Consider the following 18,245-nt stretch of genomic DNA (forward strand, 5'->3'; position numbering starts at 1 on the left):
GACATCCTTATCCATTCATTAGATGATGGGCATTTGGGCTCTTTCCATAATTTGGCCATCGTTATAATGCTGCTATAAACATTGGGGTGCATGTATCCCTTCAAATCAGTATTTTTGTATCCTTTGGGTAAATACCTGGTAGTGCAATTGCTGGATCATATGGTAGTTCTATTTTTAACTTTTTGAGGAATTTTCATTCTGTTTTCCACAAAGGCTGCACAACTTGGCATTCCCACCAACAGTTAAGAGGGTTCCCCTTTCTCCATATCCTTGCCAACAACTATTGTTTCCTGTGTTAATTTTAGCCATTCTGACTGACGTGAGGTGGTATCTTATCATTTTGATTTGTATTTCCCTAATGATGAGTGATGTTGAGCATCTTTTCATGTGTCTGTTAGCCATTTGTGTGTCTTCTGCCCATTTTTAAACTAGATTATTTGGTTTGGGGGCATTGGGTTTTATAAGTTCTTTTTTTTTGTTTTATAAGTTCTTTTTTTTATAATATATTTTTTATTGGTGTTCAATTTACCAACATACAGAATAACACCCAGTGCTCATCCCGTCAAGTGCCCCCCTCAGTGCCCATCACCCATTCACCCCCACCCCCCGCCCTCCTCCCCTTCCACCACCCCTAGTTTGTTTCCCAGAGTTAGGAGTCTTTATGTTCTGTCTCCCTTTCTGATATTTCCCACACATTTCTTCTCCCTTCCCTTCTATTCCCTTTCGCTATTATTTATATTCTCCAAATGAATGAGAACATACACTGTTTGTCCTTCTCCAATTGACTTACTTCACTCAGCATAATACCCTCCAGTTCCATCCACGTTGAAGCAAATGGTGAGTATTTGTCATTTCTAATGGCTGAGTAATATTAATATATTTTGGATACTAGCCCTTTATCTGATATGTCATTTGCAAATATCTTCTATTCTGAAGGTTGCCTTTTAGTTTTGTTGATTATTTCCTTCACTGTGCAGAAGCTTTTTATCTTGATAAAGTCCCAATAGTTTATTTTTGTTTTTGTTTCCCTTGCCTCAGGAGACATATCTAGTAAGAAGTTGTGACAGCCAATGTCAAAGAGGTTACTGTCTATGTTCTTCTCTAGGATTTTGATAGTTACCTGTATCACATTTAGCTCTTCCCTCCATTTTTAATTTATTTTTGTTTATTATATAAGAAAGTGGTCAAGTTTCATTCTTTTGCATGTTGCTGTCCAGTTTTCCTAACACCGTTTATTGAAAAGATTGTCATTTTTCCATTCTTTCCTGCTTTGTCAAAAATTAGTTGGCCATATAGCTGTGGATTCATTTGTGGATTTTCTATTCTGTCCCATTGATACATGTGTCTCTTTTTGTGCCAGTGCCGTACTGTCTTCATCACTACAGCTATAGTATAACTTGAAGTCCAGAACTGTGATGCCTCCTCCAGCTTTGCTTTTCTTTTTTAAGATTGCTTTGGCTATTTGGGGTCTTTTGTGGTTTCATACAAATTTTAGGATTGTTTTTTCTGGATCTGTGAAAAATACTGATTATTTGTCTTTTAGAAAGGAAAGAAAAAATTTTAAAAAGCATTATCTGATAATAATTGATTAAAAAGATTTTTTTTTTTGTAGGCAAAGGAAAAGAGGATTTTATCCCTAGAAGTTGAAACAGAAAGACAATGTCTGAGAAAGTCAAACAACTTGGGACAAAAACTCTCCATTCTGGAGTAACTCTTTTTAAAGATGATTTAATGCACTGTACTGAATATAAAAGGAACCTAAGACAGTCAGTACTATAACTGAGGAAGAGGAAAGCATGTCAGATTTTAAATATCTGAAACCATGAATTATTTGTTCTTGAACCCAAAGCCCTTACCATAATTACATAGAAAAATTTACCAAATAGATCTCAAATATATACCAGATAAAATTTGGAAACTTAGTTTCTCATAACCTGAGGAAATCCACTATAGGCTAGTGGATCTCTTATTTTAAATTTTTATCAAATAAATAGGTTTATTTTTATATTATGTTAATAGATGTCATTTATTAAGACTACCACGAAGACCATGCATTATATTGGAAAGAACACAGCTTACAGATTCACAAGATTCTCCTTGTGACATTGAACTAGTTTTGGAAATTTGAACAAAGTACTCCCAGAGACTGAATTTCCTCATTTCAAAAACAAATGACAATAAAACTCATTTAAAAGTAAATCTCTTCTTTCTTATAAAGATTAATACTGATTTCTATGTGAAACACTTTGCATTTGTACAGATTGATGGTGATGTTTGTTATTTAAAATACATAATTTTAAAGAAATATCAACATCTATTTGTTTCCTTCACAATGTTTCTTATTATATTCTAGGCCTTTAATGATTGACCCTCAGGGTCAAGCTAATAAGTGGATCAAAAACTCTGAAAAAGAAAATCAGCTTAGTGTTATTAAGCTATCTGATTCAGACTATATGAGAACATTGGAAAATTGTATTCAGTTTGGAACTCCACTTCTATTAGAAAATGTTGGCGAAGAACTGGACCCATCTTTGGAGCCTTTACTACTTAGACAAACTTTCAAGCAAGGTAGAAGTTAATTTATATTAGTTGGTAGAACTGAAAGATGGTTCAATGATCTTTGAGGCAAAAAAACCACTACATAAATTCAAGGATAATGTTAATAACTCAGAACTTCTGTGTCATTGTTATGTGTGAAAGGAATTTAGAACGAAATGAATTTTGGTTGGATAATCTAAAATAAATATCTTGCCCTCTGTTCATTATGTTAACTTCTGTTATCTAGACTGCTCTTCAGTAGAGAACATAAAGAAGTTAAAGCCAGTTTGAAATCCCTTTGTCTTGTGACCATGGAGCTCACACAGCCCATTATTATGAATAGTAATGGTTAATGTGGACTAAACTTGACTTTAAGTTAAACAGTACCCACCTTACATCTCTCTACTTCAAAAATTTTATCTCTGCCAAACTCTAATACTTTCTTTTTATTTTCTTGGCTCTTAGTTTTTATTTAAATTCTAGTTAGTTAACATATAGTATAATATTGGTTTCAGGAGTAGAATTTAGTGATTCATCACTCATATATAACACCCAATGTTCATCACAGGGCCCTCCTTAATACCCATCACTCATTTTGCCCATCCTCAGTGCACATTTCTTCCAGCAATCCTCAGTTTGTTCTCTATAGTTAAGAGTCTCTTATGGTTTGCCTCTTTCTCTTTTTTTCCCCCCTTTCCCTATGTTCATCTGTTCTGTTTCTTAAATTCCACATATGAGTGAAAGTATATGGTATTTATCTTTCTCTGACATATTTTGCTTAGCATAATATACTATAGCTCCATCTGTATCATTGCAAGTTGTAAGATTTCATTCTTTTTGATGGCTGAGTAATATTCCATTATATATATATATATACCACATCTTAATCCATTCATCAGTTGATGGATGTTTGGACTCTTTCATAAACTTTAGTACTTTGAAGAGCTTAATTCGTATATAAATAATCTTGGAATCATGATTGAAAATTGATGGAGGAGGTAAGATCAAAAGGAATCTTGATTTAGAAGGCTCCCTGACAACGAGAGAAAATGTCTTATGCCACCCCAGAATGAATGAGCCCTGCTGTGTAATTGCTTTCTTGCCTCTATGTCTGTGACTTTGTCATATCTCTATTCTATTTTAAATTACTTTAGGACCCTTTATTTGTAGCCTAGGAACAGCCTTAATATAGAAGGAGGGGCTATACAACTCTGGCCTACTTATCATGGATTTGCTTTCTGAAATATAGGTGGCATTGATTGCATCAGACTTGGTGAGGTCACTATTGAGTATTCCTTTGATTTCAAGTTTTATATCACCACAAAACTGAGAAATCCACACTTTATGCCAGAACTGGCTACAAAGGTATCTTTGCTAAATTTCATGATAACTCCAGAAGGACTTGAAGATCAGTTACTAGGTATTGTTGTTGCAAAGGAGAGGTATGTATTTTCTTATATGCTTCCAGATGGTTTAGAGAGGAATATTTGTAGGCCACTAATACTTTTGTTGTGTGATTATTTCAAAAACTTATCAAATTTTACATTTTGTTATTATAAATTAAGTATATAGTCCTTTAAAATAACCATTCTTGGAGTGGCTGGATGGCTCAGTTGGTTAAGAATCCAACTCTTGATTTTGGCTCAGGTCATGATCTCAGCGTCTTGAGATCAAGGCCCATTTCAGTCTCCATGCTGAGCATGGAGTCTGCTTAAGATTCTCTCTCTCAACTCCATCTACCACTCCCCCCTACTCACATGCATGCTTGCTTCCTCTCTCTCTTAAGAAAAAAAAGTAAAATTGCCACTCTAAGAACAAGTGAGTTATAAGCCAACCATATTATATTTGACTCTTAGTATTAGTAGTAGGATTCAGGAGACATACCATGACTTCTGAGTTGTATCTGATTAAGGCAAAAAAGTTCACACAGAAGAATATATACTGTAGACAAAATCAGCAATATGTTCAAGACTTAAATGCAGGATATCAATGAAATATTTGAATAATACAGTGAAATAATAAAAGAATGATTTTTTATAATAAATTTATTTTTTATTGGTGTTCAATTTACCAACATACAGAATTACACCCAGTGCTCATCCCGTCAAGTGTCCCCCTCAGTGTCCGTCACCCATTCACCCCCACCCCCCACCCTCCTCCCCCTCCACCACCCCTAGTTCGTTTCCCAGAGTTAGGAGTCTTTATGTTCTGTCTCCCTTTCTGATATTTCCCACACATTTCTTCTCCCTTCCCTTATATTCCCTTTCACTAGTATTTATATTCCCCAAATGAATGAGAACATATAATGTTTGTCCTTCTATAAAAGAATGATTGATGAAATACTTAGATAAGAATGAAAAAGCAGGATACAAAATTATGCATGGTATGGATAATATTTTGTAAAAAAATATAGTTAATGTATGAATGAATATATATATATATATATATATTGAAAAAATTAGGGAGGGAATATGCCAGAATGTTAGCAGTGATCATCTCTGAGGATGATAAGATCATGGGTAACTTATTTTTTCATTCTTTATATATTTTTCTATTACTAGCATGTGTTATTTTTTTAAAGGAGAAAATATATTAAGATATTTGATAGTGCTAGTAGTAAAGAATTGTTTCCTGATGGAAATTTTTGATTCCACTTGGAGCTTCACACAACATTATCAGTCTATTTCATGAAATCAAATTATAAGTGAAATTATGTAATCCATGAAGTGCCTTAGTTACTTCTAATATTTGAATCCTACTTCCATAGTATCCAAGATAGAACCAAGTCCTAACGTTCTAAAACATCGTGAATTATGTTATTTTGAAGTCTTATACTGTCTTTGTGAAGATTGTAAGTGCCAGTTTTGTCTTCTTGAAAGGGCAATTGTATGACAAGTCTTCTTTTCTGTTCCTGTGGAAGACATACATAATGAAAATAACACTGAATATGACAAAACCAAGGAGTAGATAAAAAATTGACTATTGTGTTTCTCCTCCAGTTCCTATCCTCACATAACCATCTCAGTCATATGGATAAATTTAACACATTCTTAGATTTACTGTGGCACATTTTACTGCCACATTTTACATACATGCAATTGATGATCATTTTTTTTTTGCTCAAATAATCATTCGTATGGAAATAACTTTTTTCCTTAGGATAAAGTTTGTGCTACATATCTTTGTGTTACATGTCTACAAAATTATTTCTCTACAAAATTGTGATATCTAATATTCAGATATGATTTTAGATAAACTACTCCAGATTTAGACTAAATGTTTCTCTATCTTTTTAGACCAGAGTTAGAAGAGGAACGAAATGCCCTTATTCTTCAGTCTGCAGCTAATAAGAAACAGCTAAAAGATATAGAGAAGAAAATTTTAGAAACACTATCATCTTCAGAAGGGAACATTTTAGAAGATGAAAGTGCAATTAAAGTCTTAGACTCTGCTAAAATGATGTCCAATGAGATAACAAAGAAACAGCAGGTGAAAAGAGAATCCTAGCAATCTTTTGATCCTTTTTCAGTTTGCTCCTAGTATAATTTGGGAGAAAGTTTGTTTGCAAGGAGCAGAAGCCTATTCAAATTAGCCCACATAAGGAAGATACAAGGGCAGCATAAGGAATATAGTCAATGATAATATAATAGTGTCTTATACTGACAGATGGTCTACACTTATGGTGAACACAGCATAATGTATAAACTTGTCCAATCACTATGTCGCACACCTGAAACTAATGTAACATCAACTATACCAAAAAAAAAAAAAAAAGAAAAGAAAAGATACAAGGGGGCATTTTCCCAATTACAGAGGTATATACAGGCCTCAAGAATAATGGAAAGTTTCTATGCTCTTTGTGTAATATTGTGTAGTCTTCATCTGTGCCTCTCTGCTCCATAAGAAGGCGAGTTTCTCCTGTAAAACATTTGTATCTGGTCCTTGCATGGAGAAACCAAATTTTGCTCCATTACCTTTTATTAGCACTAGTGCCCAGTACCACTTGACTTCCGTTTTTGAGGCTCTTATAAGTTCTGATTCTTTAGTGGGAAAAATTGATTTAGCTAATCTTGGGTCCATTTCTATCTTTACCTCCTGATTGAGTCAGCTACAAACGAGATTATTCAGTATAAACATGATACACAACAGTCTGTGGATAGTGTGTCCAAAGGAGAAGTGGTTTGGATAAGTGCTTTATACCTTTTTCCTATAGAATAGCAATCTATCAGAAGGAGTTACCAGTTGAAGAACTTGTTATCTTGGAGAATTTTTTTCTTTGTGGGTCAAATATTAACACCCCTATTATGTCCAGAAAAGTAAACATATGAGAAGCTACTTTTAATGTATAACACCATCAGCTAGGAAATATTTCTGAATATCTACTTTGCCAGACTTTGTGCTGGGTTCTGGTGCACATGTTGATACCTTAAACATACACATGTGCACATTCTCTATCTGACCTATTAAAAGAAGATGAGTGACTATAGTAGACACATGTCAGATTCAGGCAAAGAATAAGCAAAGATTGACAACTCTGGTATTCCCCAAGCAAGAAACATAACCTTAAACTATTTTTCATTCTTTGTTATCCTCCCTATCATCTTCCTCTTCCCTCCCTTCCTAGTTCTTTCCTTCCTTTTCCTTTCTTTCTTTCCAACTTTTAGCATAATAATAAGTCTTTTCTTATAAACTCTTCCTCTATAATTATGTCATTGAGTTGGGGGCTATTTTTTAAATATAAACTTTATTATATAAAAAATAAATAATCCAAAAACACATTTCCTATGTCTTAATCCTGATTTTTCTCTTCTTCTAGATTGCAGAAAAGACAGAACTCAAAATAGCAGAGTCTCGAGAAGGCTACAGACCCATTGCTAAACATTCATCAGTATTATTCTTCAGCATTGCAGACCTGGCTAACATTGATCCCATGTACCAGTACTCTCTCACCTGGTTTGTCAACCTTTATATCAACTCTATTCATGACAGGTAAACATTTTCTAGCTTCATTTATCCTCCCTCAGTTGGATTTTCACCATCCTTTCCATAAAAATATACATAACTTTTTTCTTTTAAAAAAAAAAAGATTTTATTTTTTTGCAAGAAAGAGAGAGAGAAAGAGCCCGAGCAGGGGCAGAGGGAGAGAGGGAAAGCAGGCCCCCTGCTAGCAGGGAGACTGATGCAGGGCTCAATCCCAGGACCCTGGGATCCTGACCTAAGCTGAAAGCAGATGCTTAACGGACTAAGCCACCCAGGGACCCCATTAACTTTGTTTCTTATTACGTAATATGTATTCATTACAGAACATTTAAAAATATGGAAAAGTTGAAGGGCACCTCTGAGGTACAGTCCATTAGGCGTTTGACTCTTGGTTTCGACTCAGGTTGTGATTTCAGGGTTGTGAGGTTGAGCCCAGAATGGGGCTCTGGACTCAGCTGGGAGTCTGCTTGAGATTCCCTCTCTGCTTCTTCCTCTGCCCCCTCCCGCCCATGCTCTCTCTTTCTCTAAAAAAAAAAAAAAAAATTAAATAAATCTTTTAAAAAATATATGGAAAAGTTGAAAGAAAAAGAGAAAGTCTCTTTTTTTATTCTAAGTTTTGTTTCACCCCTACTCAAGATGTAGGCATAGAAGGATTAGTTTTAGTCCTTCCCCCACCTCTTTTAAATATTTTAATATGGCACTTATCTTTGCTGGCAACTCCAGTACCTTTCTCCACCCTTGAAAACTCTAAAAAGTTTCAGTCCCAGAGTGCCTTGCTGGCTCAGTCAGTACAGCATGCAACTCTTGATCTCAGTTTGTGAGTTTGAGCTCCGCACTGGGTGTAGAGATTACTTTAAAAAATCTTAAGGAGTGCCTGAGTGTCTCAATCAGTTAAGCCTCTGCCTTCAGCTCAGGTCATGATCCCAGGATCCTGGGATTGACCCCATGTCCTGTTCCATTTGGTGAGGAGTCTGCCTCTCCCTTTCCCTTTGCCTCTCCCCTTGCTTGTGCTCTCTCACATGCTCTCTCTCTCTCTCTCTCTCTCTCTCTCTCAACTAAATAAATAAAACCTTTTAAAAAATAAAATCAGGGATCCCTGGGTGGCGCAGCGGTTTGGCGCCTGCCTTTGGCCCAGGGCGCGATCCTGGAGACCCGGGATCGAATCCCACGTCGGCCTCCCGGTGCATGGAGCCTGCTTCTCCCTCTGCCTGTGTCTCTGCCTCTCTCTCTCTCTGTGACTATCATAAATAAATAAAAATTAAAAAAATTTAAAAAATAAATAAAAAATAAAATCATAAATAATATTTTTAAAAAAGCTTCAGTCCTACACTTCTAATTATTTGCTAGATATTTTCACTTTAATCAATTAATGAATATACACAGATTTTGGAGTCAGACTGGAGTAAAGGATTAAGTCTCACTCCCACCATATACTAGCTATGTTGATACAGGCAACTCAGTTAACCTTTCTGTATGTAGTTGCCTCAATTTTCCTTATCTATAAAATAGAGATAATAATAGTACCTACCTTTTAGAATTGTTATGAAAATTTAATATCTGTAAAGTGTTTATCACAATGTCTGGTATTTAGTAACTGCTATGTTTGTTAAGTAGAATAAAAGGATGATTTGAGCCTAGCATGTACAGTCTACATAGGCTCTTGGTAGAACAGTCTCTCCTGAGCAATTGAAATCCCTAAGCTTTCCCAGTTGGGATTTGGAATTTGAATTTATACAGTCCACACAATGGAGGAAATTCAAGGTGAGGAATTGACATAAATATCAATATCAAGTGTCAGCAAGGATGTAGAGTCATCAGAACCCTCATACACTACTGGCAGGATTGTAAAATCCTGGATTTTACAGGATTGCCACTTTGGAAATATTTTTAAAGTCTCTGGAAAATTAAACATAGATTTGCTATATGAGGTAGTAATCAACAAATCCAGTGATTCTTGGGGATACTTAAGAGAATTAAATGTACATGCATACACAGAAAATTATAGTCTTTTTGATACATGAAAAATATATATCTAAAAGTTACTTGATTAATTTTTTCTCCCTTCAGTACAATGATATTATTCATGTGTAATATAGTTAGGTTCATATGTTGTTGGTTTAAGGGTTCTTTTGTATTTCATTTTAGAGTTTTCCCTTCATCCTTGTTGATTTTAATTTTACTATATTTTTAAGCACATACACATTAATAGGATTCCAGAAGTTAATCCTATACAAAATGGTCTGCTCAGAGAAGTGTCACCATCCCCTATTCTTCCATCCCCTTTCCATGTGCCAAGACTGCTTTTTAAAATTAAATTAATTTTGAGATAAATGTAGAATCACATGCAATTATAAGAAATAATATAGTGGGGGTCCCAGCTGGCTCATTCAATGGAGCATGCAACTCTTGATTCGGGAGTGTGGGTTTGAGTTTCATGTTGGATGTAGAAATTACTTTAAAAAAATTAAAATCTTAAAAGAAAATAAAAGAAATAATACAGTGATCCCCCATACTTTTTACCCAGTTTCCCCACTGATGACATCTTCAAAACCTCTACAATAGTACAAGATCATAACCAGGATATTAATGTTGATACAGTCAAGATAGGGAACACTTCCATCATAAGGATTCCCATCCTGCTCTTTTACAGCCATACACACTTCTTTCCTATCCCTACCCTCTCTTCAACCTTTGACAACCACCAATCCATTCTTCATTTCTATAATTTCATAATTTCAAGAATGTAATATAAATGCAATCATATATAGCACATAACTTTTAAAAAAACGATTTAGAGAGAGAGTGAGTGAGCATGAGCAGGGAGGGGGTGATAAAGGGAAAGAATCTTAAGCAGACTCCTCCGTCATTGGAGAGTCCTCTGTGGGGGCTTGATCCTGAGATCGTGACCTGAGCTGCAATCAACAGTTGGACCCTTAACTGACTGAGCCCCCAGGTGCCCCATATATGGCACATAACTTTTAAGGATTGGCTTTTTAAAAAATATTTTATTTATTTATTCATGAGAAACAGAGAGAGAGAGGCAGAGGGAGAAGCCGGCTCCATGCAGGGAGCCTGACATGGGGCTCAATCCTGGGTCTCCAGAATCACACCCTGGGCTGAAGGTGGCGCTAAACTGCTGAGCCACCCAGGTTGCCCAGGATTGTCTTTTTAAATCTCAATTCTTAATTCTCTGGGGATTCATTCAGATCATTGTGTGTGTCAATATATTGTTCCTTTTAATTGCTAAGAAATATTTCATGATATTGATATACTACAGCACATCTGAGTTACTTCCAGTTTTTAGCTATTATAAATAAAATTACTATAAACATGCATGTACAGGTATTTGTGTGAACATAAGTTTTCATTTTGGGGATAAATGCCCAGAAGTGCAATTACTAGGTCATGTGGTACTTGCTTGTTTGTTTTTTTAAAAGTTGCTGCCAAACTTTCCCAGAATGGGTGTATAATCTTACATTCCTTTAAGTATTACTGAAAATTTTTTGAACTAAAAAAAAGGAAAGTGATACATGATTATTGCAAAATTTTAAACATATAAGAGTATGTTTAAAAGAAGGAAAATATCAGCGAAAATCATACCCAGAAGTAACCTTTTGTCCATATATTTTCTGACTTTTCACATATTTTTAAAAATATATACATATTGATCTAGATTTGATGTTTCTTTGGAACAAAAACATTTCTTTGTCTCTTACAGTTCCCTGCCCAACATAAATCTCCCACTAATAAGGATTCAGTATAGGTATCTTTTAATTAACTGATTGTTTTCAGTCATTTTGGAATACAATAAGAAGTGTAGAATTTTGAAAATAGAGACATGGTGTAAACCCTATTTCATTTTCTTATAGAATTATACTGTGTTTCTTTACATAAATTTACCAGGAGTTGCATACACATAAAACTATACAGGGAGGTTCCATGTATTCTTCACTTGGTTTCTCCAGTGGTAACATTTTGCGTTACCATAGTACCATATCAAAGCCGGGAAATTCACAGAGCTTATTCAGATTTCACCAGAGTTTTTTTTTTTCTTTTTTAAAGATTTTATTTATTTCTTTGAGAAGGTGGAGAGGGGGAAAGAAACTCAAGCAGACTCCATGGCTGAGCACAGAGCCACTGTGGGGCTCCATCCCACCACCTGAGATCAGGACCTTAGCTAAAACCAAGAGTTGGATGCTTAACCAACTTCATTGCCCAGGCGCCCCCAGATTTCACCAGTTTTATATGCACTCGTGTGTGTGTGTGTGGGTGTGTGTGTTTTAATATTTAACAATGGATACTTGTTAATTCATATGTTACTTATTTTTTGTTAGCTTTGTTTGACTCAACATATTTGCTTGTTTTTCAACCTTTCAGTAACAAATCCAAAATTTTGGAAAAGCGCCTACGATACTTAAATGACCACTTCACATACAACTTATATTGTAATATATGCCGATCACTATTTGAGAAGGACAAGCTGCTGTTTTCCTTTTTGTTATGTGCCAATCTTCTTCTGTAAGTTACTTGCTTTTTTTCTTTATTTGTTTTAAAAAACTTGGCTGGGAAAACTATTTGATGAGGATGGCTTCTCACAAAAGGATGTTTTTGCTCTGCTTAAATCATGATCTTATCTATACATTTCTCTACAGTAGTATTGGTGTTTTGATGTTTATTAGATTTTTAAAATTTAGGTTACACATAAAAGTCCACCAAATATTCACATACACTTTAATGGACTCTTAAAAAGCAAAAATCTATGTAACTAGCAACTATGTGACTCTTGATCTCGGGGTCATGAGTTCAAGCCCCATGTTAGATGTAGAGATTACTTAAAAAACAAACAAACAAGAAATAGAGCCTTTTCAAATTGGTTTTTTCATTTAATAATATGCACTTAAAGTCTTTACATGTTTTTTTCATGGCTTGATAGCTCACTTCTTTTTAGTACTAAATATTCCATTCTCTGGATGTACCACAGTTTATTCACCTACCGAAAGACATTCTGGTTGCTTCCAAGTTTTGAATATTATGAATAAAACTGCTATAAACATTTGCATATAGGTTTTTGTATGTACATAAGTTTTCAACTCTTTGCTTAAATACTAGAGAGTGTCATTGCTGATCATATGGCAAGAGTATGTTTAGTTTTGTAAAAACCTTGTCTTCTGAAGTAGCTATAACAATTTTGCATTCCACTAGCAAAGAGTAAGAGTTCCTGTTGCTCCACATCCTTGCCAACATTTGGTCTTGTCAGTGTTCTGGGTTTTGACTATTCTAATAGATGTGTAGTGTTACCTGATTTTAATTTGCAATTTACTAATGACACATGATGTTGAGAATTCTTCCTATGCTAATTTGCCATCTTTATATTTTCTTCAGTGATGTATCTGTTGGGTCTTTTGGCTACTTTTGAATCAGTTTAATTGTTCATTTTTTTATTGTTGTTTTGGGTGACAGTCTTTCAACAGGCCTTTTACAAATATTTTCTCCCAGTTTGTGGTGTGCCTTCTCATTCTTTTGACAGTGTCTTTGGCAGAGCAGAAATTTTAAATTTTAATGAAGTCCAACTTATCAATTCTTTCATGGCTCATGGTGTTGTATCTAAAAAATCATTGACAAAAAAATAAAAAATAAAAAATCATTGACATACCTAAGATCACCTAGATTTTCTCCTGTGTAATCTAGGAATTTGATGGTTTTGCCTTTTACATTTAGGTTCCTGATCCATTTTGAGTTAATTTTTGTGAAGAGTATCTAGATTCTTTTTTTTTTTTTTTTTTTTTTTTTTTGCATGGGGATATCCAGTTGTTCTAGTACCATTTGTTAAAAAGACTGTTCACTATACGGCTCTTCTTTGTCAAAGATCAGGTAGCTATATTTATATGGGTGTATTTCTGGATTCTTTATTCTGTATCATTGATCTGTATTTGTTCTTTTGTAGTATTGACTTAGATTTATAGTAAATCTTGTTAGGTAGTTCAGTCCTTGACTTTGTTCTTAAATATTATGTTGGCTATTCTGGGTCTTTTGAATCTGCATATAAATTGAACTTTATAGAAAATCAGTTTGTTGATATCCACAAAATTCTATTCTATTGACGTATTTGTCTATTTTTTTTTTACCAATACAACATTGTCTTGAAATCCAGTAATCTCAGTTTTCCAGTTGTATTCTCCTTCAATATGTGTTGAATATGTGTTGTGTTCTCCAAAACAATTGTTGCCTATTCTTGGTCTCTTGACCTTCCATATAAACATTAGAATCAGTCTGTCAATTATACACAAAATAACTTGCTGCAATCTTGAGTGAGATTGCATTAAATCTATAGATCAGATTGGGAAGAACTGACACCCTGACAATACGATTGTTCCTCTTCATGAATGTCTCTTCATTTATTTAATTCTTTGATTTATTTCATCACATTTTTGTAGTTTTTCTCATATAGATCTTATACATGATTTGTGAGATTTATACCTAAGTATTTCACTTTATTGGGTGCCAGTGCAAATTGTATCCTGTTTTTAACTTCAAATTCCACTTGTTTATCATTGCTATACAGGAAAGCAACTGACTTTTTGGATGTTGACGTTGCATCCTGCAACCTTGCTATAATTGGCTTATTAGTTCTAGGAGTTTTTTGTCAATTCTTTTAGATTTTTAGATTTTCTACGTAGACAAATATGTCATTTGCAAACAAAGGCAATTTAATTTTTTTCTTTCTAATCTATATGTTTTTTATTTCTTATTACATTAGCCAGGATTTTTAGTTGACAAGTGGTGAAAAGGGACATTCTTCCTTTGTTCTTGGTCTTAGTGGGAAAGTTTCTACTTTCTCATATTGAAGTATGATGTTGACCATAGGCTTTTTGGGAATGTTCTTTATCAAGTTGAGGATGTTTCCCTCTATACTTGTTTTGCTTAGAATTTTGATCACGGAAGGGTATTGGATTTTGTCAAATGCCTTTTCTGCATCTACTGATATGATCATGTGCTTTTTCTTCTTTAGTTGCTTGATGTGATAGATTACATTAATTGATTTTTGTTTTTTTTTTCTAAAATTTTTATTTATTTATGATAGTCACACAGAATGAGAGAGAGAGAGAGGCAGAGACATAGGCAGAGGGAGAAGCAGGCTCCATGCACTGGGAGCCCGACGTGGGATTCGATCCCGGGTCTCCAGGATCGCGCCCTGGGCCAAAGGCAGGCGCCAAACCGCTGCGCCACCCAGGGATCCCAACATTAATTGATTTTTGAATGTTGAAACAGCCTTACACACCTGAGGTAAATATCACTGTTTTGGTGTGTTAATCTTTTTATACATTGTTTGATTCAATTTGCTAATATTTTGTTAAGAATTTTTGTATCCATGTTCTTGAGAGATATTGGTCTGTAGTTTTCTTATATTATCTACTGTCTAGTTTTGGTATTAGGGTAACACTGGATTTGTAGAATAATTAGAGAAGTATTTCTTCTGCTATTTTCTGGGAGAGACTGTAAGGAATTGGTAGAATTTCTTCTTATAAGTTTGGTAGAATTCTCCAAAAACCCATCTTAGTGTGATGCTTTCTGTTTTGGAAGGCTAATAATTATTGACTCAATTTTTTAATAGATATAGTTATGGACTGCATAGTTGTATCTGCCCCAAATTCATATGTTGATATGCTAACTTCCAGTGTGACTGTCTTTAGAGATGAGGCCTCTAAGGAAGTAACCAGGTTAAATAAAGTCATAAAAGTATGTTCTTCATCTGATAGAATTAATGACCTTAAAAAAGAGAGAGAGCTAGCAGAGTACTCTCTCTCTCCATATGCACATAGAAGAAAGGTCATGTGACAATACAGTGAGAAGTTGGCTGTCTACAAGTCAGGAAAAGAGGGCTCATCAAAAACCCAAATCAGCCAGAACTTTGATCCAAACTTCTATCTTCCAGAACTCTGAGAAAATAAATTAGCATTATTTATTCAACTGAGCCTATTGTTGTTTTTTTTAAAGATTTTATTTGTTTGTTTATTCATGAGAGACACACAGATTGAGAGAGAGAGGCAGAGACATAGGCAGAGAGAAAAGCTGGCTCCCCATGGGGAGCCCAATGCGGGACTCGATCCTAGGATCCTGGGATCATGACCTGAGCTGAAGGCAGATGCTCAACCACTGAGCCACCCAGGCATCCCTTCCTGTTATATTTTGTTAAGGCAGCATAAGTACAATAACACAAAGTCTATTCAGATTATCTGTTTCCCCTTGTGTAAATTTGGGCAGATTATATCTTCCAATGAATTGATCCATTTCAGCTAGGTTATCAGATCTGAGGACATAGCATTCATAATATTGTTTTTTATCTTTTTTATGTCAAAGGAATTAATAGTGATAGCCCTTCTTTCATTTCTGATATTTGTAATTTGTATATTTATTTCCTTAGTTATCCTGGCTATAGGTTAATCATTTTATTGATCTTTTCAAAGAACCAGATTTCAGGGGGTTTTTTGTATATTTTTTATTGGAGTTTTATTTACCAACATATAGTATAACATACAGTGCTCATTCTGTCAAGTGCTCCCCTCAGTGCCCATCATCCAGTCACCCCATCCCACCACCCACCTCCCCTTCCATTACCCCTTGTTCATTTCCCAGAGTTAGGAGTCACTCATGTTCTGTCACCCTCTATATTTCCCACTCATTTTCTCTCCTTTCCCCTTTAATCCATTTCACTATTTTTTATATTCCCCAAAAGAATGAAACCATATAATGCTTGTCCTTCTCTGATTGACTTACTTCACTCAGTATAATACCCTCCAGTTCTATCCACATCAAAGCAAATGGTGGGTATTCGTCGTTTCTGATGGCTGAGTGACATTCCATTGTATATATAGACCACAGCTTCTTTATCCATTCATCTTTCGATGGACACCAAGGCTCCTTCCACAGTTTGGCTATTGTGGACATTGCTGCCATAAACATTGGGGTACAGGTGTCCTGCCATTTCACTGCATCTGTATCTTTGGGGTAAATCGCCAGCAGTGCAATTGCAGGGTCGTAGAGTAGCTCTATTTTTAACTCTTGGAGGAACCTCCACACTGTTTTTCCAGAGTGGCTGTACCAGTTCACATTCCCACCCACAGTGCAAGAGTGTTCCCCTTTCTCCACATCCTCTCCAACATTTGTGGTCTCCTGCCTTGTTAATTTTCCCCATTCTCACTGGTGTGAGGTGGTATCTCATTGTGGTTTTGATTTGTATTTCCCTGATGGCAAGTGATGCAGAGCATTTTCTCATGTGCGTGTTGGCCATGTCTATGTCTTCCTCTGTGAGATTTCTCTTCATGTCTTTTGCCCATTTCATGATTGGACTGTTTATTTCTTTGCTGTTGAGTTTAATAAGTTCTTTATAGATCTTGGATACTAGCCCTTTATCTGATATGTCATTTGCAAATATCTTCTCCCCTCCCATTCTGTAGGTTGTCTTTTAGTTTTGTTGACTGTTTCTTTTGCTGTGCAGAAGCTTTTTATGTTGATCAAGTCCCAATAGTTCATTTTTGCTTTTGTTTCTCTTGCCTTCATAGATGTATCTTGCAAGAAGTTACTGTGGCCAAGTTCAAAAAGGGTGTTGCCTGTGTTCTTCTCTAGGATTTTCATGGATTCTTGTCTCACATTTAGACCTTTCATCTGTTTTGAGTTTATCTTTGTGCGTGGTGTAAGAGAATGGTCTAGTTTCTTTCTTCTGCATGTGGATGTCCAATTTTCCCAGCACCATTTATTGAAGAGACTGTCCTTTTTCCTGCCTTGTCGAATATTAGTTGGCCATAGAGTTGAGGGACCATTTCTGGGTTCTCTATTCTGTTCCATTGATCTATGTGTCTGTTTTTGTGCCAGTACCACACTGTATTGATGCTCATAGCTTTGTAGTACAACTTGAAATCTGGTATTGTGATGCCCCCGGCTCTGGTTTTCTTTTTCAATATTCCCCTGGCTATTCGGGGTCTTTTCTGATTCCATACAAATCTTAATATTATTTGTTCCAACTCTCTGAAGAAAGTCCATGGCATTTTGATAGGGATTGCATTAAATGTGTAAATTGTCCTGGGTAGCATTGACATTTTCACAATATTAATTCTTCTAATCCATGAGCATAGAATATTTTTCCATCTCTTTGTGTCTTCCTCAGTTTCTTTCAGAAGTGTTCTGTAGTTTTTAGGGTATAGATCCTTTACCTCTTTGGTTAGGTTTATTCCTAGGTATCTTAGGCTTTTGGGTGCAATTGTAAATGGGATTGATTTCTTAATTTTTCTTTCTTCAGTCTCATTGTTAGTGTGTAGAAATGCCACTGATTTCTGTGCATTGGTTTTGTATCCTGATACATTGCTGGATTGCTGTATGAGTTCTAGCAATCTTGAGGTGGAGTCTTTTGGGTTTTCTACGTACAGTATCACGTCATCTGCAAAGAGGGAGAGTTTGACCTCTTCTTTGCCAATTTGAATGCCTTTTATTTCTTTTTGTTGTCTGATTGCTGAGGCTAGGACTTCTATTACTATTTTGAATAGCCGTGGTGATAGTAGACATCTCTGTCATGTTCCTGATCTAAGGGGAAAGGCTTTCAGTGTTTCTCCATTGAGAATTATATTTGCTGTGGGCTTTTCATAGATGGCTTTTAAGATGCTGAGGAATATTTCCTCTATCCCTATACTCTGAAGAGTTTTGATCAGGAATGGATGCTGTATTTTGTCAAATGC

The 18,245-nt window shown here is 35.3% G+C and overlaps 1 protein-coding gene across 1 annotated transcript in view; it reads left to right on the forward strand.

Annotated features, from left to right (window-relative positions):
• DNAH12 (dynein axonemal heavy chain 12) overlaps positions 1 to 18,245 on the forward strand; it is a 211,420-nt gene that overhangs the window by 149,230 nt on the left and 43,945 nt on the right. Inside the window, exons 56-60 of the mRNA XM_055344074.1 lie at positions 2,354 to 2,568; positions 3,788 to 3,980; positions 5,835 to 6,027; positions 7,355 to 7,527; positions 11,896 to 12,036. Coding sequence (XP_055200049.1) covers positions 2,354 to 2,568; positions 3,788 to 3,980; positions 5,835 to 6,027; positions 7,355 to 7,527; positions 11,896 to 12,036 — 915 coding nt within the window. The remainder of the gene's footprint in view (positions 1 to 2,353; positions 2,569 to 3,787; positions 3,981 to 5,834; positions 6,028 to 7,354; positions 7,528 to 11,895; positions 12,037 to 18,245) is intronic.

Source organism: Nyctereutes procyonoides, unplaced genomic scaffold (genome assembly GCF_905146905.1).
Source record: "Nyctereutes procyonoides isolate TBG_1078 unplaced genomic scaffold, NYPRO_anot_genome, whole genome shotgun sequence".
NCBI lineage: Eukaryota > Metazoa > Chordata > Mammalia > Carnivora > Canidae > Nyctereutes > Nyctereutes procyonoides.